This window comes from Triturus cristatus, chromosome 2_1, assembly GCF_964204655.1.
Source record: "Triturus cristatus chromosome 2_1, aTriCri1.1, whole genome shotgun sequence".
NCBI lineage: Eukaryota > Metazoa > Chordata > Amphibia > Caudata > Salamandridae > Triturus > Triturus cristatus.
Window position 1 is genome coordinate 551,010,454 of NC_140581.1, and position 16,825 is coordinate 551,027,278.

General features: G+C 51.5%; 1 protein-coding gene across 1 annotated transcript in view; it reads right to left on the reverse strand.

The window, feature by feature from the left end:
- The window catches only part of TMEM161B (transmembrane protein 161B), a 223,556-nt gene that overhangs the window by 143,026 nt on the left and 63,705 nt on the right, over nt 1–16,825 (reverse strand). The window contains exon 4 of the mRNA XM_085632431.1: nt 879–976. Within this exon, the coding sequence (XP_085488557.1) occupies nt 879–976 (98 nt within the window). The remainder of the gene's footprint in view (nt 1–878; nt 977–16,825) is intronic.

The window sequence follows — 16,825 nt, forward strand, 5'->3', positions numbered from 1 at the left end:
ACAATGCTCTTAGAGACTTGCTGTCTGTTTTTTTTATTTTATTTAAAATTATAATAAAAAAATAGTTCTCAAAATCAGTATCTTCATTGAACTCGTGATCACAAACAATCTCCATTACATGTGCTATCAGAGCAATTACTTCAAGGAGAAACGTCTCTTCTTGAAAGTATGTAAGAAACAATGCAAATCCGAAGGTTACAACTGCAACAGTTGTTATTAATGAATTTTAATTTTAATCCAAGTTTATAGTGAACCATTAGGTTGAAAAGAGCCATTAAACACCTCTTTTGAAAAGCAAAAAATGAGGAAGGGCTGAACTATCCATCACCCTTCATTAGAATAGAATTATCACAGACACTGAGGCAGGAAAATTGCTATCATGTCTTGAGTGCAAGGCACCGTCTGTTAGCTAAGTACATTTTGACTCTATGGTAGGAGAAACCATTTCCATCACTAATTTCTTTTGTCTTGTCAGGAAGAGTGCATATATTATACACATTCAATAAAATCTAGGATTAGGAGTAATTTTCCTCCTCATTCATTGCACCTTCACTGAATCTCCAATATAGCATATCAAGTTCATCCGGTATCGTGGGAAAAAGGAAACATGGAGAACCACCTACAGAAAATTTTTCAAATAGAGGCTCAACCTGGTTGTGTTTCAACTCTGGAGTCAAGATTACAAGCAGCACTGCCTGGTGAGATATCTGGCTGGATCATAGTCAGACCAAACTATGTGAAGCTGTTATTAACGGAAGGAACAGACCAGAATGTTGAATAAATACACTAAAATATCTTGATAATGGCAATGCCTCCACAGTCCCAAAAATACTATAACACCATGTAAACAGGAAGAACATATTTATTCAATCTCTTACCTAACACATCCACTTCTGCAACAGACTTAGTTTCTAGGCGAAGATCGAGATCTTTTGGAACTGTTAAAGGTTTATTTTCAATATGACCATTATACTTCCTGCAAGAGTCAAATTTGAATTCAGTTAAGCATGGCAAAATTATTAAAGAATAATTAATATAAAAATAACAGCAAATACCTCAAAAGACTTTATTAAATGTAAATAATCTTGCTAGCGCTGAGAACATTGGAGATGGAGTGGGGTGAAGGAAACAGCTTGTTGTAGAACAACACTGGCCTGACAGAAATAGGCCACGAGAAGCTCACAGTAGCACCTTTAGCAGATACGAGACAATAACGGTGAATGTGACTGATGGAACAAAGGTTCTCTCCAGCCGGATTCCTGAAGTCATCTTGTCAGGTGGTGCAATGGGCACTCTTGTGACAGAGTCAGGGTTCTCGTCTCCTTTCATGATGGTTCTGGATTCAAAGTTTAGAGATGAGCAGCTTGGAACAACTCCCAGGCATTAGGAACCCCACATCATGCAGTCGCCAGTCACAATGGTCTCATTTGGGAGAAAATGAGTTGTGCTCAAGAGCAAGACATCTAATATAGGCACTTGGAAGCGTTGGAAGAATGGCACGATCTTTGTGAATAACTGGGCTGTATTTATGATTAAAGTGCAGTAAAATGTATAAAGGATGGAAAACGTTTGGGGGGTGCTTTCTATATTGTCAATTATTGTGATGTTAAGCTCAGACATAACAATAATTGGATAGTTACACAGTTATCTCACACAGTTCCAGAAATCATCTTTAGACAAACCTCAACTAAATGCAGTAATAGAACACACTTATATATTCATTAATATTCTCTTTTATTCCAGAAGAAGGTATTCCACCACTATAAGAACAAGCATTGTCAAGGCCAATAGGTCTCAATAGGCCAATGGGACCTATTAGCTTTGCCAATGCCTTCTGGGAATGCTGTAAAGCATCAGCAAGATGTGCAACAGCCATCGATTTAAATAAATAAAACTGCAACAACATGGTTAACCTTGTCATTTTGTGGGCACATGCATTTGTCACCATGCATTCACACTTAAGAAATGAATGAGGCTTCAGTTCTATTTATTTACTGATCTGGGAAGGGTCAGTAAATAAATAAAATAAATACGAAACTGAAGTAGCGCAAAAGCACGTCTTTGGGGGGGGGGCGTGGCCTGCAGCCAAGCAAGATGGCCGCAGCCTAGTTGGGCTCCGGGGGAACGATCGACTCCCCCTCTCATCCGTAACATATCCGGGCAGCGATCCGATCCCTAAGGTCTGGAATCGTGCAGCGGACACACAGCGTTGCACCCCGGTCCAACTCCGGGGTCCCTCGGACGCCCACGACGGAATCGGCGAGACCTGGACCTCTGCGGCCTGCCTCAGCGTGTGCGACCGGGGCCTCGAGTGACGGGGCGGCCCTGGGCGAGGCGTGCCCGAACAGATCTACACTGCGGCGGTGGCGGAGGCTGGACGCCTGCGGCAAACACTGGCGACGGCGACACCTGAGGTGGCTGAGGCGGGAGTGAGCCGAGCGTTGGACGACCCCCATCGGTCCGGGACGAAGGGCCTGCGAGAGGCGCAAGGATCCGCTGTCCATCCGGTGGGCCTGCCCGCGCTCGAGCGAGCTGCTGCCGGCCCCTGGGCCTGCGCTGCACAGGAGACTACGCTCCGGACCTGCATCGGGCCCCGCCGAGACGTGAGGCCTGCCCCTGCTGATTCGTGCCGACCCCCCCCCCCCCCCCTCTCTCGGGGACGACCAGAGACGGGGATCGCTCCCTAAGCTGCCTGAAGGGGCCTGAGGGAACCCTGGTGCATCGCTCCCCCGTTGCTCTGCGGGAGTGACATTTAGGAGGTATCGCTAACGCCATGAGCGGGAAAGGAACCAAGGGGCACCACCAAGGCAAGCTTGCTAAGTTCGCCTACACCAGGGACTCTGAGGTGTCGGACCGCGGCGGCCCCACCGGTAAGATGGCGACGACCACCGACTCGCCGAAGGTGACGCTGGAGGACATCATGATGGCCTTAACGCAGGTACAATCCACAGTGGGGTCAATCTCTACGGACGTATCCCTGCTCCGCGCAGACTTCCAGAAGATGTCCGCCAGGGTAGCAGAGGTGGAGCAGGCAACGGAGACTTTGGCGAAGGACTCCAAAGGCCTCCTACAGAGAGTGTCGCAATTGGAGTCGGAGAACAAACGCATGGCGGCCAGGCTGGACGACCAAGAAGGGCGCTCTCGCCGCAACAACGTGCGCATTATTGGGATTCCCGAAAGTGAGGGGCACCCGGCCATGGACCTCTATGTGGAAGAATTGATTAAGTCCAAGTTGCAACCCCGGGGCCTCTCGACATTCTTTTCAGTGGAGCGCGCACATAGGGTACCGGGAGGGCGCCCGAAGGTTGGGGCGCCTCCGAGGCCTGTCCTGGCCCGCCTGTTTAATTTTAGAGACAGAGATGCCATTCTACAGGCGGCGCGGGTGGCACCGCCGATTCGGCTTCAAAACTCCACAGTGTCCTTCTTTCCGGACTATACGGCTGCGGTGGCGGCGCAGCGGCGGAGCTTTGTGGAGGTCAAGAAGAAACTACGGGCTCGCGAACTTCCATATGCGATGCTCTTCCCGGCGCGTCTCCGGGTGGCGGCGGAGGGCAAAACTTTCTTCTTCGACACACCAGAGGAGGCTCATGACTGGTTGGAGGGGTGGCGCCGTGCTGGTGGCGCAGGGCGTTCGTGCCGAGGGACAAGGCGTCCCGGGAGTGAGATCGATCCTACTGGACATGAACAGCGCCTTGAGGAGGTTGAGGAGGAATCCACGGGTTGATGCGGCGGCTCGCATCCTGACCGAACTGCAGCTCAAGACTACCCGCTGGGAACTGATGTTGATGTAGTGTCCGCATACTAGCTGATTTGGGGACATGAATGATGAGACCTGGGGACGGGGGATGTCCGGGTTCCCCTCGGACTCCACGCTCCCTAAAAAGCGCAAGTACTGTTCGGGGTTCAAGGGACTGAGCACTCTGCTAAGTTGGGGTGGCGGGCAGTTCTGAGTCCGTGTGGCAGGGAGGCAGGGAGGGGGGTGGGGGGACGGGGTATGTTTCTTGGTTTGGTTTCTTTGTTTTGGTTTGATAGGACACAGCTCTTTGACTTACATCATACACATGTTCTGCACACAACCTGGGCCACACTATGCTCTACCCGCTTATGGCTTTATCTCCTCTCCCACCCGCCGTGAAGTCAGACTTGACTACTCCAATAGCCTCTGACACTGACTTGACCCCGGTGCAGCCCCTCTCCTTACTGACCTGGAATGTACGGGGCTTAGGAGACAAAATCAAACGAGGTCTGGTCCTGCATAGTATTAAACTGTGCGCCCCGGCGCTGGTCTTGCTTCAGGAGACCCATCTCACCGGCACGGCTACTAAAGCGCTGGACAGATGGGGATATAAGATGGTGGTCCACTCAGAGTTTACTTCGGGGTCCCGAGGGGTTGGTATCTGGCTGCGCAAACAGTCCCAATTAATAGTGCTTGATGTACACACGGACGGAGCCGGGAGGTTTGCCGCGGCTCACATACAATGGGAAGGGCATCTTTATAATGTAGTGTCGGTCTATATCCCTCCTGGGTTGCATGCCACGGCGTTCCCGGCACTTAGTGAATTTCTCCTTACCTTACCGGAGGGAGAGGTGCTGCTTGGGGGTGACTTTAATGCGGTGATGAACGATCACATTGACCGGTCCCCGCCTCGGGCACAGGGTAGCGGCGCAACGCGACTAGCAGGCTTCGTGGCGGCGCTAGGGTTCACAGATCTTTGGCGCTGGCACCACCCAGAGACATGCTCCTATACATTCCATTCCGGGGTGCACAACAGTCTAACCCGCATTGATCACTTTCTGGGCTCCCCCGGATGCCTCCATAACGTTGAAAGTATTGACATTAGACCCAGGGGCATCTCTGACCACTCCCCGATCCTTCTGCACTACCACAGTTCCCACCTGATGCGCCGCCGCGTTTACCCGATACGCCCCAGCTATCTGCGTCTCCCGAAGATTAGTAAATCCATCACACAGGGGTCGAAACTCTACTTCCACGAGAACGCCGCTTCGGTTGACTCTCCCACAATTCTTTGGGAAGCGTACAAAACGGTGCTGCGAGGCCAGGCGATGGCGGCCATCACAGGACATAAGCGCATGCAATCGTCTGAGTTGCAGACGCTGGAGCTTGAGCTCCGGGCTGCGGAGGCTCGTCAGGCCGAAACCCCCTCCCGTGAAACCTCTCATGACCTACGAGTGGCTCAAGTAAAACACAGGGAGCACCTGGCAGACCGTGTTAAACAGCGACTTGAGGCCTCACGGCATACGGTCTACGATGTCGGCGATAAAACCGGCAGGCTATTGGCGTGGTTGGACAGGCGAGACAGCGGAGCCCGATGGATCGCGCAGTTGGCTACGGCCGAGGGGTCGACGACGTCAGACCCACGAGAAATAGTGCGCACCCTGGCGGGGCATTTTCGTGGTGTGTATTCCTCCAACTCCTCCATGTCGGAGGAGGTGGCGCTGACATACATTAGTGACCTGCAGATGCCTAAGCTCTCCCCTGAAGCCAGGGAGTCCCTGGAGGCCGATCTTACGGTCGAGGAGCTGCAGGTGGCTATTGCGGCATTACAACCTGGCAAGGCACTGGGTCCTAATGGCATCCCGATTGAGCTGTATCAAAGGCTGCCCGAGATGCTGACCCCACACTTGCTGAAGATGTACAAACATGGCCTGGAGATGGGGGAGCTCCCCGCGGACCAACGGACAGCCACCATCGTGGTACTGCCAAAGCCGGGCAAGCCGGCGGACCAATGCGCCTCCTATCGCCCCATCTCTCTGCTTAATGCAGAGGCCAAGATCCTTGCGAAACTGTTGGCCCTCCGACTTACGCCACACTTGACTGACATAGTGCACCCGGACCAGTCGGGCTTTATGCCCGGGAGGAGTACCTCCCACAATCTGAGGCGCCTACATAGCGTGCTGGCCCGAGTGGACCGAATTCAAGAACCCGCTGTTATTCTCTCCCTTGATGCCCGTATGGCATTCGATATGGTGGAGTGGCCCTTTCTCTTCGCAGTACTGTCTCATCTGGGGTTTGGGCCGAAATTCTGTGCCTGGATCCGACTCCTGTATACCAAACCACTGGCCCATGTCGCGGCCAACGGGCACATGTCGGAGGATTTCCCCCTGGGGCGAGGTACGCGACAGGGCTGCCCGCTCTCGCCGCTGCTTTTCGCCCTAGTACTCGAGCCCCTCGCGACATGGATACGGTGGGAACCTATGATGAGAGGCCTTCGATGGTCGGCGAACTGGGAAGACCGCGTCTCCCTGTACGCGGATGACATACTGCTTTACTTGTCATCTCCGAGGCGATCCATCCTTACATTACTTAATATTTGCGAGGTGTTTGGCCGGGCATCTGGCTATACGATCAATTGGTCGAAGTCGGTCCTCATGGTGCTGAGGGGCCCCCCCCCCTCGACTGTCGGAGGGCTGCCAGATACAGGTGGCGAAGGGGTCGCTCAAATACCTGGGGATACATGTTGCCTTGGATCAGATGGAATTTTTCAGGTGTAACTTAAGCCCTCAACTGGACCGCCTCAAGCAGGATGTGCGGCACTGGGGAACGTTGCCCTTGACCCTGGTGGGGAGGGCGGCGCTCTTTAAAATGATGGCCCTGCCGAGGTTTCTCTATGTGTTGGAAAATACTCCTTATCCGGTGCCACCGGCTTATTTCCGAGCGGTTGCAGCGCAAGTCTCTAATTTACTCTGGGGCAACAAACCAGCACGCATTGCACAGGCGAAACTGGTCTGTGGGTGGTACGATGGGGGAATTGCTCTCCCAGATATCCAGTTGTATTATTGGGCGGCGCAGCTCAAGGTGATCAACCAGTGGCTCCATGCGCCGCAGTCAGATCCAGCGTATAAGGCAGATAGGGATATACTGGGCGAAAGGGGTATGCTTGCCCCATTGTATGATGCCCGGCTGGCCCCGCAGCTGATTGGCCCTCTGCGTCAGACTGTGTCTCTCTGGCACGTGGCACAGGCCAGGCTGGGGTGGCGCGCAGTCCTGACGCAGCTTACGCCTCTCTGGGACACGAAGCGACTGGGACGGCTCAGGGACAGCAAGGGCTTTGCCGCTTGGGACGCTACCGGGATCTCGGTGATAGGCGACGTGTGGCACAAAGGGGAGGTTGTTCAATTCGCTCGTTTGCAACAACAGTATGAGCTGGCTCCCTCAGAATGGTTCCGATACCTGCAGATGAAACACGCCCTAACGACACAATTAACCCCAGGTTCGCAGGTTCCAGAGGCATCTCCACTGGAAGACAGGCTGCTGACCGAATACATGCCTAAGCGGGCCACATCTTTCACATACCGCAAACTGATCAACAATTTGCCGGACCCTATGGGGGTCTTGCGGGAGAAATGGGCTGACGAGGTCGGCGATTTCGATGACCCAGATTGGCGGGAGGCGCTGGCGTCACCGCGCGAGGCGGGTATACCCTCACGGCTGCGTCTTGTGCAACTTCGTATTCTACATCGCTCATATTTCACCAGAAGCCTATTGCACAAACTGGGCAGAGCACCACATCCCTTCTGCCTGCGGGGTTGCGGGGAGGAGGGGACCTTCTATCACCTGCTCTGGGACTGTCCGGTTCTTCAACTCTTCTGGAGGCGAGTGCTGCGAACGATGTCGCAGGTGTGCGGGGTATCACTGCTGCCAGAACCCAGACGCTGTCTGTTGAATGTGTGGGAGCCCACAGATCTTAATCGCCAGGCGCAGGGCTGGGTGACGGTAGGGAACATGATGGCTAAACGGATCATAGCCCAAAAATGGGGAGCGGTGGAGACACCGCTATTGTCGATGTGGAAAAAGGACATGGATGGGGCTATGTTTGCTGAACGTTTTGTATTTATCAGGCGGGGTTGTCCTCGAAAATGGGTCAGAGTGTGGGGAGCATGGAACAAATATAGGGGCAACATATGTGATCCACCACCTCTTTCTGATGAGGAGTCTTCTGACTCAGATGACTAGAGAAACTGAAGGGACGAAGGGGAGGGTGGCTGATAATGATGGCCTCAGGGGGCCCGATCTAGGTCTACTTGGAGAAATGATGATTTTGTATGGTGTTTTGTCTAATTCAATGTGTATACGATCTGATTTCGTGTCCTTTGTTATAACTTTTGTGAAAACAATAAAGATTTTAATAAAAAAAAAAAAAAGCACGTCTTTGAGGCAGAGGGGCTGGCAGCAATTTGTTGCCTGGTACTCCAAAATTTAATGATAAAAACAAAAGGCGAGGGTGGGAAGGAATGTTGAGGTTAAAAGCAGCACACACAGGCGATCTACAAACAAAAGAAAGCAACAGGGAGTACAAGGTAGTTTGATGAGGAGAAGAAACACACAAAAGAGCTAAAAGAACAAGTTACTTACCTTTGGTAATGATGTATCTGTAAGAGACATTAGTAGTTATAGATTCCTTACCTTAGAATTACCCCCAGGCGTCAGATTGGACCCGCAGAAATGTTTTCGTAGCAGTACCCCTGCGCGGCGGCAGGTGGCGTCGGTCGACTCCGCGTTCACCGGCGGCGGCGTGGTCGGCAGGATGACATTGTGGTGTATACTTAGACGCCACCCCTGCACGCTGACGTCAGTTCTGACACGACTTTCCACGCCAGAAGCGCAGAGCCAAGCAAGACACTGACCACTGGTGCACCTAACTAGGGCCCTGTAAGAAGTCTTATCCCTAGAAGTCAGTTCGCAGAACAGGGAGGATGGGTGGGGCGGTAAGGAATCTATAACTACTAATGTCTCTTACAGATACATCATTACTGAAGGTAAGTAACTTGTTCATCTGAAAGAGACCGTAGTTATAGATTCCTTACCTTAGAACAAATACCCCAGCAATGCCAACCCCGGAGGTGCGTCTCTGAACTAAGTTCACTCCAGGAAGTCCTGGAGAACAGAACGGCCGAGAAAGCCATCTCTCCGGACTTGGCTGTCCAGGCAGTAATGTTTCGTTAACGTGTGCACGGATGCCCACATGAATGCCTGGCAGATGTCAACCAACGGAACTCCACGTACCAAAGCAGTAATGGCTGCCGTCACCCTGGTCGAGTGAGTGCGCAGTCCTACTGGAGATTCCTTTTTTGCCAAAGAAGAACAGATCTTCATGCATAAGACAAGCCATCAAGAGATGGTACGTTTGTGCACTGACCAACATTTCTTGGCGCCCACATAACCCATGAAGAGTTGATCGTTCACTCGGAAGTCTTTAGTGCAGTCACGATAGAAAGGTCCAGACGGTGGAGTCTCTCCTCCTCTTTGGAAGGGTGCGGAGGCGGGAAGAAGGTGGGCAATATGATGGTCTGACCTATGTGGAAAGAAGGCAGAAAAGAGGGCCTAGTATGGAGGACTACTTTGTCCGGCTGGACAGCAAGAAAGGGAGGTCTGAGAGATGAGGCTTGAAGCTCACTCACCCTGCGGGCAAAGGTGATGGCAAACAAGAAAGCAGTCTTCAAAGTAAGGAGACGAAGAGGACAATTATGTAGTGGCTCAAAGGGAGCGTATATAAGATAAGTGAGGACAAGATTTAAGTCCCACTGGGGCATTACGAAAGGAGAAGGAGGAAAGAGATGAGTAATGCCCTTCAGAAATCTGTTAACAATAGGGGACTTGAAAAGAGAGGGCGAAGAAAGGTCGAAATGGCTGAAAGATAGCCTTTAAGAGTGCCCAGAGCAAAGCCCTACTGGGCCAAAGAAAGAATGAAAGAGGGGCAGAAAGGGTATCCACAGTCTTTGCTGTGCACCATGCCACAAATGTGTTCCATCTACAGGCGTATACCATTTTAGTGGAGGGATGCCTGGCTGCCAAGATGACATTAGACTTCGGGAGGAAGGTTGAAAGTTGTCAACTGTCGCCGCTCAATTTCCACGCAAGGAGGTGGAGACTGGACAGGTTTGGGTGGAGGACCATCCCCTGCTGCTGCTACAGAAGATCCTCCCGACGAGGCAGTCTGATCGGAGGATCGATAGCCATGCTCGAGAGCTCACAGTACCAGACTCTTCGTCCCCAGTCCGAGGCCACAAGAATTACTTGGGCCCGGTCACGCTTGATCTTCCTCAGCACTCTGGGTAGAAGTGGTACAGGCAGAAAAGCGTACAGGAGGCCGCAATTCCACATGCGACGAAAGACGTTGCCGAGTGCCACCTTGGAAACTCCACCTCACAGAACTGCTGATATTGCGCGCTCTCTTTGGTAGCGAATAGATCTAACCATGGCTCTCCCCACTGCTGCAAGAGACCTTGCACCACCTCAGAGTGAAGACGCCATTCGTGATCCATCATGCACCGGCGGCGGAGTTAATCGCCCTGGCATTCAGGGAACCTGATAGGTGCTGAACCACCAGGGATACGCTCTGATGATCCAGCCATGTCCTAGGACCCAGAGCCTCTTGACACAGGGTCCACGACCCCACCCAGTCCTGTTTGTTGCAGTACCACATGGTGGTGGTGTTGTCCGTGACCACCTGCACTACTCTTCCTCTGACAGAGGGAAGGAATGCCTTCAGTGCAAGACAGATCGCCCCGAGCTCCAGAAGGTTGATGTGGAGCCCGGACTCCACCTGAGACAAGAGGCCTCTGTTCTCCGACTGCCCCCATGTGGCTGCCCCATCCCAGAAGCGACGTATCCGTCACTACTGTGAACGCTGGTTGGGGAAGGAAGAGGGATCTGCCGCTGACCAAATCCTGGTTTTTGAGCCACCACTGCCACGGACTTGCAGTCCCATCCGAGATTATCGGAAAGATTCCCCATATGCTGCGCCCATTTGTACGTCGGGTCCCACTGCAAAGCCCGTATATGCCATCTGGCATGATCCACCAACAGGATGCAGGAGGCCATGAGGCCCAGCAGCCTCAGGGTCATTCTCACCGAAATCCGAGATAGAGGCTGAAACATCGGTATCATAGCCGGAATATGCCGGATTCGCTGCTCAGGAGGATAGACCCAAAACTACGCTGTGTCCAGAATTGCTCTGATGAAAAGGAGCTTCTGAGAGGGGAATCAGGTGCGACTTAGGCACGTTGATAGTGAACCCCAGTGACTGCAGGAGGTCCGCCGTAGTCTGGAGGTGGGAGGAGACAGCCTGGGGCAAGCCTGCCTTCAACAGCCAGTCGTCGAGATAGGGGAAGACTGGAACCCCTGATCTGCGAAGATGAGCTAAGACCACCGGCATCACTTTCGTGAACACGCTAGGGGCGCTGGTAAGCCCAAGGGGAGCACGGTAAACTCAAAATGCTCGTGGTTTACCGTGAACCGTAATTAACGCCGGTGGGCAGGCAAGACGGGGATGAGAAAATAAGCATCCTGCAATCCAACGCTATCATCCAGTCTCCAGAGTCGAGGGCAGAGAGGACCTGCGCCAAGGTTAACATTTTGAACTTCTCTTTCCGGAGGAAGCCATTGATGTCCCTGAGGTCAAAGATAGGATGCAGGCTTTTGTCCTTCTTGGGTACCAGGAAGTTGTGGGCGTAACAACCACAACCTACTTGTGGAACAGGGACTTGTTCAATCGCTCTCTTGGCCAAGAGAGCTGTAACTTCCTGGAGGATAAGGGCAAAGTGATCCTCCGACATGCAATGGAGCGTTGGTGGCATGGAGGGAGGAGTAGTCTCGAAGGGGAGGGAGTAGCCCCTTCGGACTATCTGCAAAACCCACCTGTCTGACGTGATGTTGTGCCAGTGGGGGAGGGGATGGCGGATCCTGCTGCCCACTGGCAACTGGTGGCCCTGAAAAGTTGACTAGGAGGGTTTGGAGGCTGCTGCAGGGGGGGCATTGGTGGGCTGGCCGGCCCGCTGGCCCCCAGACCTGCAATACTGGGTCCCACGTCCCTGGCCACGCATGGGCTGGGTGGCCCTGTGGCTCTGGGAGGAATGTGGTGTTGCACTCCTTCTGTCGCCACGAAAGGAGCAAAAGGCAGACTGCACAGGGCAAGAAGTTGCTGCGAGTCTCAAGGATCTGGCCGTGGCCCTGGAATCCTTGAAGCACTCAAGCATGTTGTCCGCCTTATTACCAAAGAGGTGACAGCCATCAAAGGGCATGTCCAAAAGTGTGCATTGGATATCCCCAGAGAAGCCAGACGTTCTCAGCCAGGCGTAGCACGTCAGGCCTACCGACGTGGAAACCGGTCTACCCAGTGAGTCGGTAGTATCCAGTCCACACCGGATGGTTAACTTAGATGCAACTCGACCCTCAGCAACAGCGCGGGTGAGCTCGGCCCAGGCCTCCACCGGGCACTGTGGCAGCACTTGCGCGACCGTATACCACACAGTGTGTGTGTATATATAACGGCCCAATAGACATGCAGTGTTCACCGACCGCAGTCCTAAGCTGGCAGAAGAAAACAGCTTCTTGGATTCCCTATCTGGGGGAACAGTAGGGAATACGCCTTTAGAGGATGAGGCTTGGACCACCAAGCTCTCAAGGGTAGGGTGTTGGGAGAGGATAAGTGGGTCGCCCGGGGCCAGGCAGTGGCGTCGGGAAATCATCCTGTCCACAGGAGCCCGTGTGCTGGGCTTGGACCAAGTGCCCAGAAGGAGGTCAGTGGGAGCCTCATTACAAGGCAGCATGGGCTCCGAAGAGTCTGCTGCCGGCTGAAGCACCTCAGTCAGGGGGTTAGTCCTGACAACCACTGTAGGAAGCTCAAGGCCTCAGCCGCCCTATGCAATACCACAGCGTAGGAAGCTACCTCCTCCGTAGCCACGGTAGGGAGGAGAGCATACCATGGTCTGGGGAAGTATCCAGACCACTGGCATCACCAAACTCCTCTCACTAGTCCGGCTCCTCAAGTTGGTCTGCTAGAGGGTCAACAGACCCCTCCCAGTCCTCTTCACCCTCCTCTGGCTACCAATGGGGAATGCCAGGGATGAACAGAGGTACACAACTACCCTCTGGCCCCGGTGTCAGTCGACGTCGGTTCAGTGCCGGGTACAAGTCGGGGGTGAGGGTGGGGGTCGACGCCGGTTGGGGGCACAACCGGCATCAGGGACATCGTCACTGGAATCGGTGCCAGGCAAGATACAGTGCTGTCGACCGGCGCCGATCTGCGGGGCCCGAAGGCGCAACAGCAGAGTCGGACTGCCCAAAGATGCTGTGAAGAGCTTCATATAAAGTTTGAAGCTGGGCAGGGGACGCTCTGACTCCGGGAAAAGGAGGGAAGCGCGGAGTTGTCCCAGAAGTGGGCTCGATAGACTGAGCCGGAGAGCGACGATGCTCCGGGTCCTGAGTCGCGTCAACCGATGGACGGGGAGAAGGCGAAGAGCGGCGGTGTTTCTTCGCCTTCTTCTTGTGCTTCGACTTACCGGAGGAGTGCGAAGACTTTGAAGAGGAATGGTGGTGACTCCGCGACCGGTCCCGCAACCTCTCTCTCGAAGGGGACCACTAACGTTGCGAAGCGAACTGCCAGGCCTCCAAACTTTTCCAGGACGGGTCCCGCAAAGAGCTTGGGCTCATGGCCCTGCAGTCGGAGCACGACTTTGGATCGTGGTCGCGCTCCAGACACAAAAGGCACACATGGTGCGGATCGGTGACCGACATCAACTTGTGACAGGAGTCGCAGGGCTTGAAGCCGGTCCAACGATGAGACATCTCTTGTGCAACAGGAGCCGAAGACTCAAAAAAGACTTCGACAAAAGTCGAAAAAGAGTTATTCAAAAAGTGACTATGGGGGAACGCTCGCTGGCTGGCGCGGAAAAAGAGAGAACTGGTGCCAGCGCGGAGGGGCTGCGCCTAAGTAGACACCGCAATGTCATCCTGGGGACCACAACACAGACGTCGAACTCTGAGTCAACCAACGCCACCTGCCGACCGCAGGGGTACTGCTACGAAAAAAAATTCTCCGGATCCAGTGTGACGGGGGTAGTTCTAAGGTAAAAAATCTAGAACTACGGTCTCTGTCAGATGCATAAGATGAATGCTGCTGCAGTGGAGCCAGATATGGAGGGCAGAAGCACAAGAGGGAGAGAGTTGAAAACAGATGCACTCTCATGCAGTGTTAAGTTAAAAGTAGTTTCCTAAGAGTGAGCAGTAGAATGATAGAAGCCAGCCAATCAGAACGATGGTAAAGGGGATATGCTCCAGGGGAGGGACAAACATAACATGAAAAAGCTGGGCCAAGGAAAGCTACTGAAAAAGAAGCAAGCAAACGAGAAGGACAATAAAGCTAACCAATGGTAAGCAATGAGCAGATTGTAAGCACTTGACAAGCCCACAGTAGGTCGTTTGAAACCAGCGAGAAGGCTCAACCTAAAAAATGCACAACCCTTAAAAACATGGGGGCAATGTCACCATGACAGTATATTCGCTGCATCCCCTTATTTTCTAAAAGTTTCACAGAGATGTTGAATAAAATCTTTCACAATAAAGAGAAGAAAATTAATAAAGCTCTCTTTGATATATGCTGGCCCATGTTCAAGTCTGTGTGATCTTAAGTTATAAGTCAAGTTAAGCACATCCATCTGAAAGAGAAATTTAAAGCAGCCAGTAGTTCACCTAGCATACAATGTCAGCAATGGTTACTTTTCATGGAAGATGGGTGGGTTTATTTAATAATGGAACTACTTGGGCATGCTTCAAACAACCAGGAACAGTGGAAGTGAAAGGTATTGATTAAATAGCACATTAAGGATTGGATTTACAACCTGCAAAGCCAACTTCCAAGGGGGGCATGGGTAGGTCGGAGAGTCAGACCTACATTTAAGTAACGCTTGTGCAGGCAATATCATCTAATGCAATGATGTTAAACTGAGATAAGCTTGATTCAATAAGAGAAGTAGATTTGTTGGTAACCATACACCCAAAGTCCCTGACTAACGTTTTTGCACTCCAGGTTGTGCTAGCAGATTCCTTGGATGATTGATCATATTATGGATAGAGAAGAAAGATTGTAGGCTGAGATGTGGGAAGAGATGTGGAGTTGCCTACCTTCAAACAAGGCAAAACAGGCTTGAATCCAGACCTCATTTTAACATCATGAGATACTGGGCAAGTCACTATCTCCAAGCGCCTGAAACAAAAAAGTGTAAAGAAGTCTGACTCTTCTGTAAAGTGCTTTGATGCCTTTCGTGCTATCAAACAATTGCACAAAAATAAATAAAGAAGAGCTAAGCGCAGAACGCCCATCTTGACAGCCATCTTGTTTTTTTAGTATGACAACTTATCAACTGGACAGTAACATTTTCAAGAGGCTGTAGGGGCAGTCATCGAAGACTTCACAGCAATTAATCCATCCCAATTTTCGGCTGAATTAGAAACATCAGAAGACAGCTCGGGAGAATGGCAACAATGCTGTGCATCCTAATGCTTAAATTGTAGAAAGTACCCTTGCAGTCAACATTACTCGAGGCAAGAAAGGCATCAATTGAACAAACTAACAACCCCGGCTAATCTACTAGCCAATGGGAATCTCCCTAGAAATGTATTCATACAGTTTCTTTACACAGTGAAGAAATAGCTTACAATATGATGAGTTTTGTTGCCGAGTCAGTGCCAACTGTTTTAGGCTGTGGCACCTGTGCCATAGCTGGATATGTCAGGTTGCTGCAATCAAATTGCAATTTTGAGCAAGCAAAGCAGTCTCAGAGTCCCGATCTATTACAGCACCAACCTATTGACCCCACAGACCTCTGTCCTGGTCAAACTCACTTAAGAGAAATGGAAGGGCCTGATGTGAAGAAATAAGGAGAGATACCAGACACAGATAGGCAAGGATCTCCACATAGATAGGTAGAGAATCTGAACAAAGATGGATAATAAATGTTCATACAGATGTGATCTGTATTTACACACAGGTATGTGTGAGGGATTTACATTTAGGGGTATGCTGGGGATCGGCACTCAATTATGTGGTGAATCTGCCGAGACAAGGGCATGGACATCTGCGCTGCTGCCAATTAGCCCCATGTCGTGTATGACACCATCAGACAGTCCTAGTCTTTTCTCCAACAACACTCTGCATGCTGTCATTTTTATGCCATTACTTACCATCTTAGTAGTAACACTAAGTCCTGGAACTCATAATTCAATTGATAAAAAAAACTCCGCACTGGATGAAGGAGTCAGATAGGAGACTGGGCCACTTGAAAGGTAGGGTTTCACATTTAGCTAAACACCTTGTGTTAGACTTTGCATCTTTTGACGTGTTTGCCTGGAGTTTTTGCTTTCGGACCTCCCTGTTTTTGCTGGTGTAATAATTCTGAGCACTTTTTTCAATGCTGATCAGTGGTAAAGTGCAAGTGCTCCTGTGGTAAAATGTGTTATGAATTGGTGTTTCCATGATTGGCCTATTTGATTTATGTGTCAGCCCCTAGTAAAGTGCAGTGCGAGTGCCAGGGCCTATAAATCAAATGCTGTTGGTGGGCTGCAGCACTGGCTTGTGCCACCCACGCAAACAGCCCGTAAAGTGTAACTCTGGCCTGCCATTGCAGAGCCTGTGTGCAGCCTGGGGCTGCCATGTCGACTTGGCAAGTGCACACACTTGCCAGTCCCTAAAACTTCCGTTTTCTACATGTTAGTCACCCCTAAGGTAGGCCCAAGGTACCCCTGTGGGCAGGGTGCATTGTATGTGAGAGGTAGGACATGCCCTAATGTGTGGCATGTCCGGATACTGAATGACAGCCTACTTCGTTTTTTCACTATTGCAAGCCTACCTGTTCCCCTTAGGCCAGAATGGGCAGTTTGATTATAACATCCTATAATCCTAACTGACCCAGGGAACATGGTAAAAATTCGAGTTTAGTATGCCTGAACTCAGAATGATAAAATACATATTTTAGTGAAGATGGTTTTAGCATTCTGTGTTTAATAATACCACTTTTAGAAAGTGGT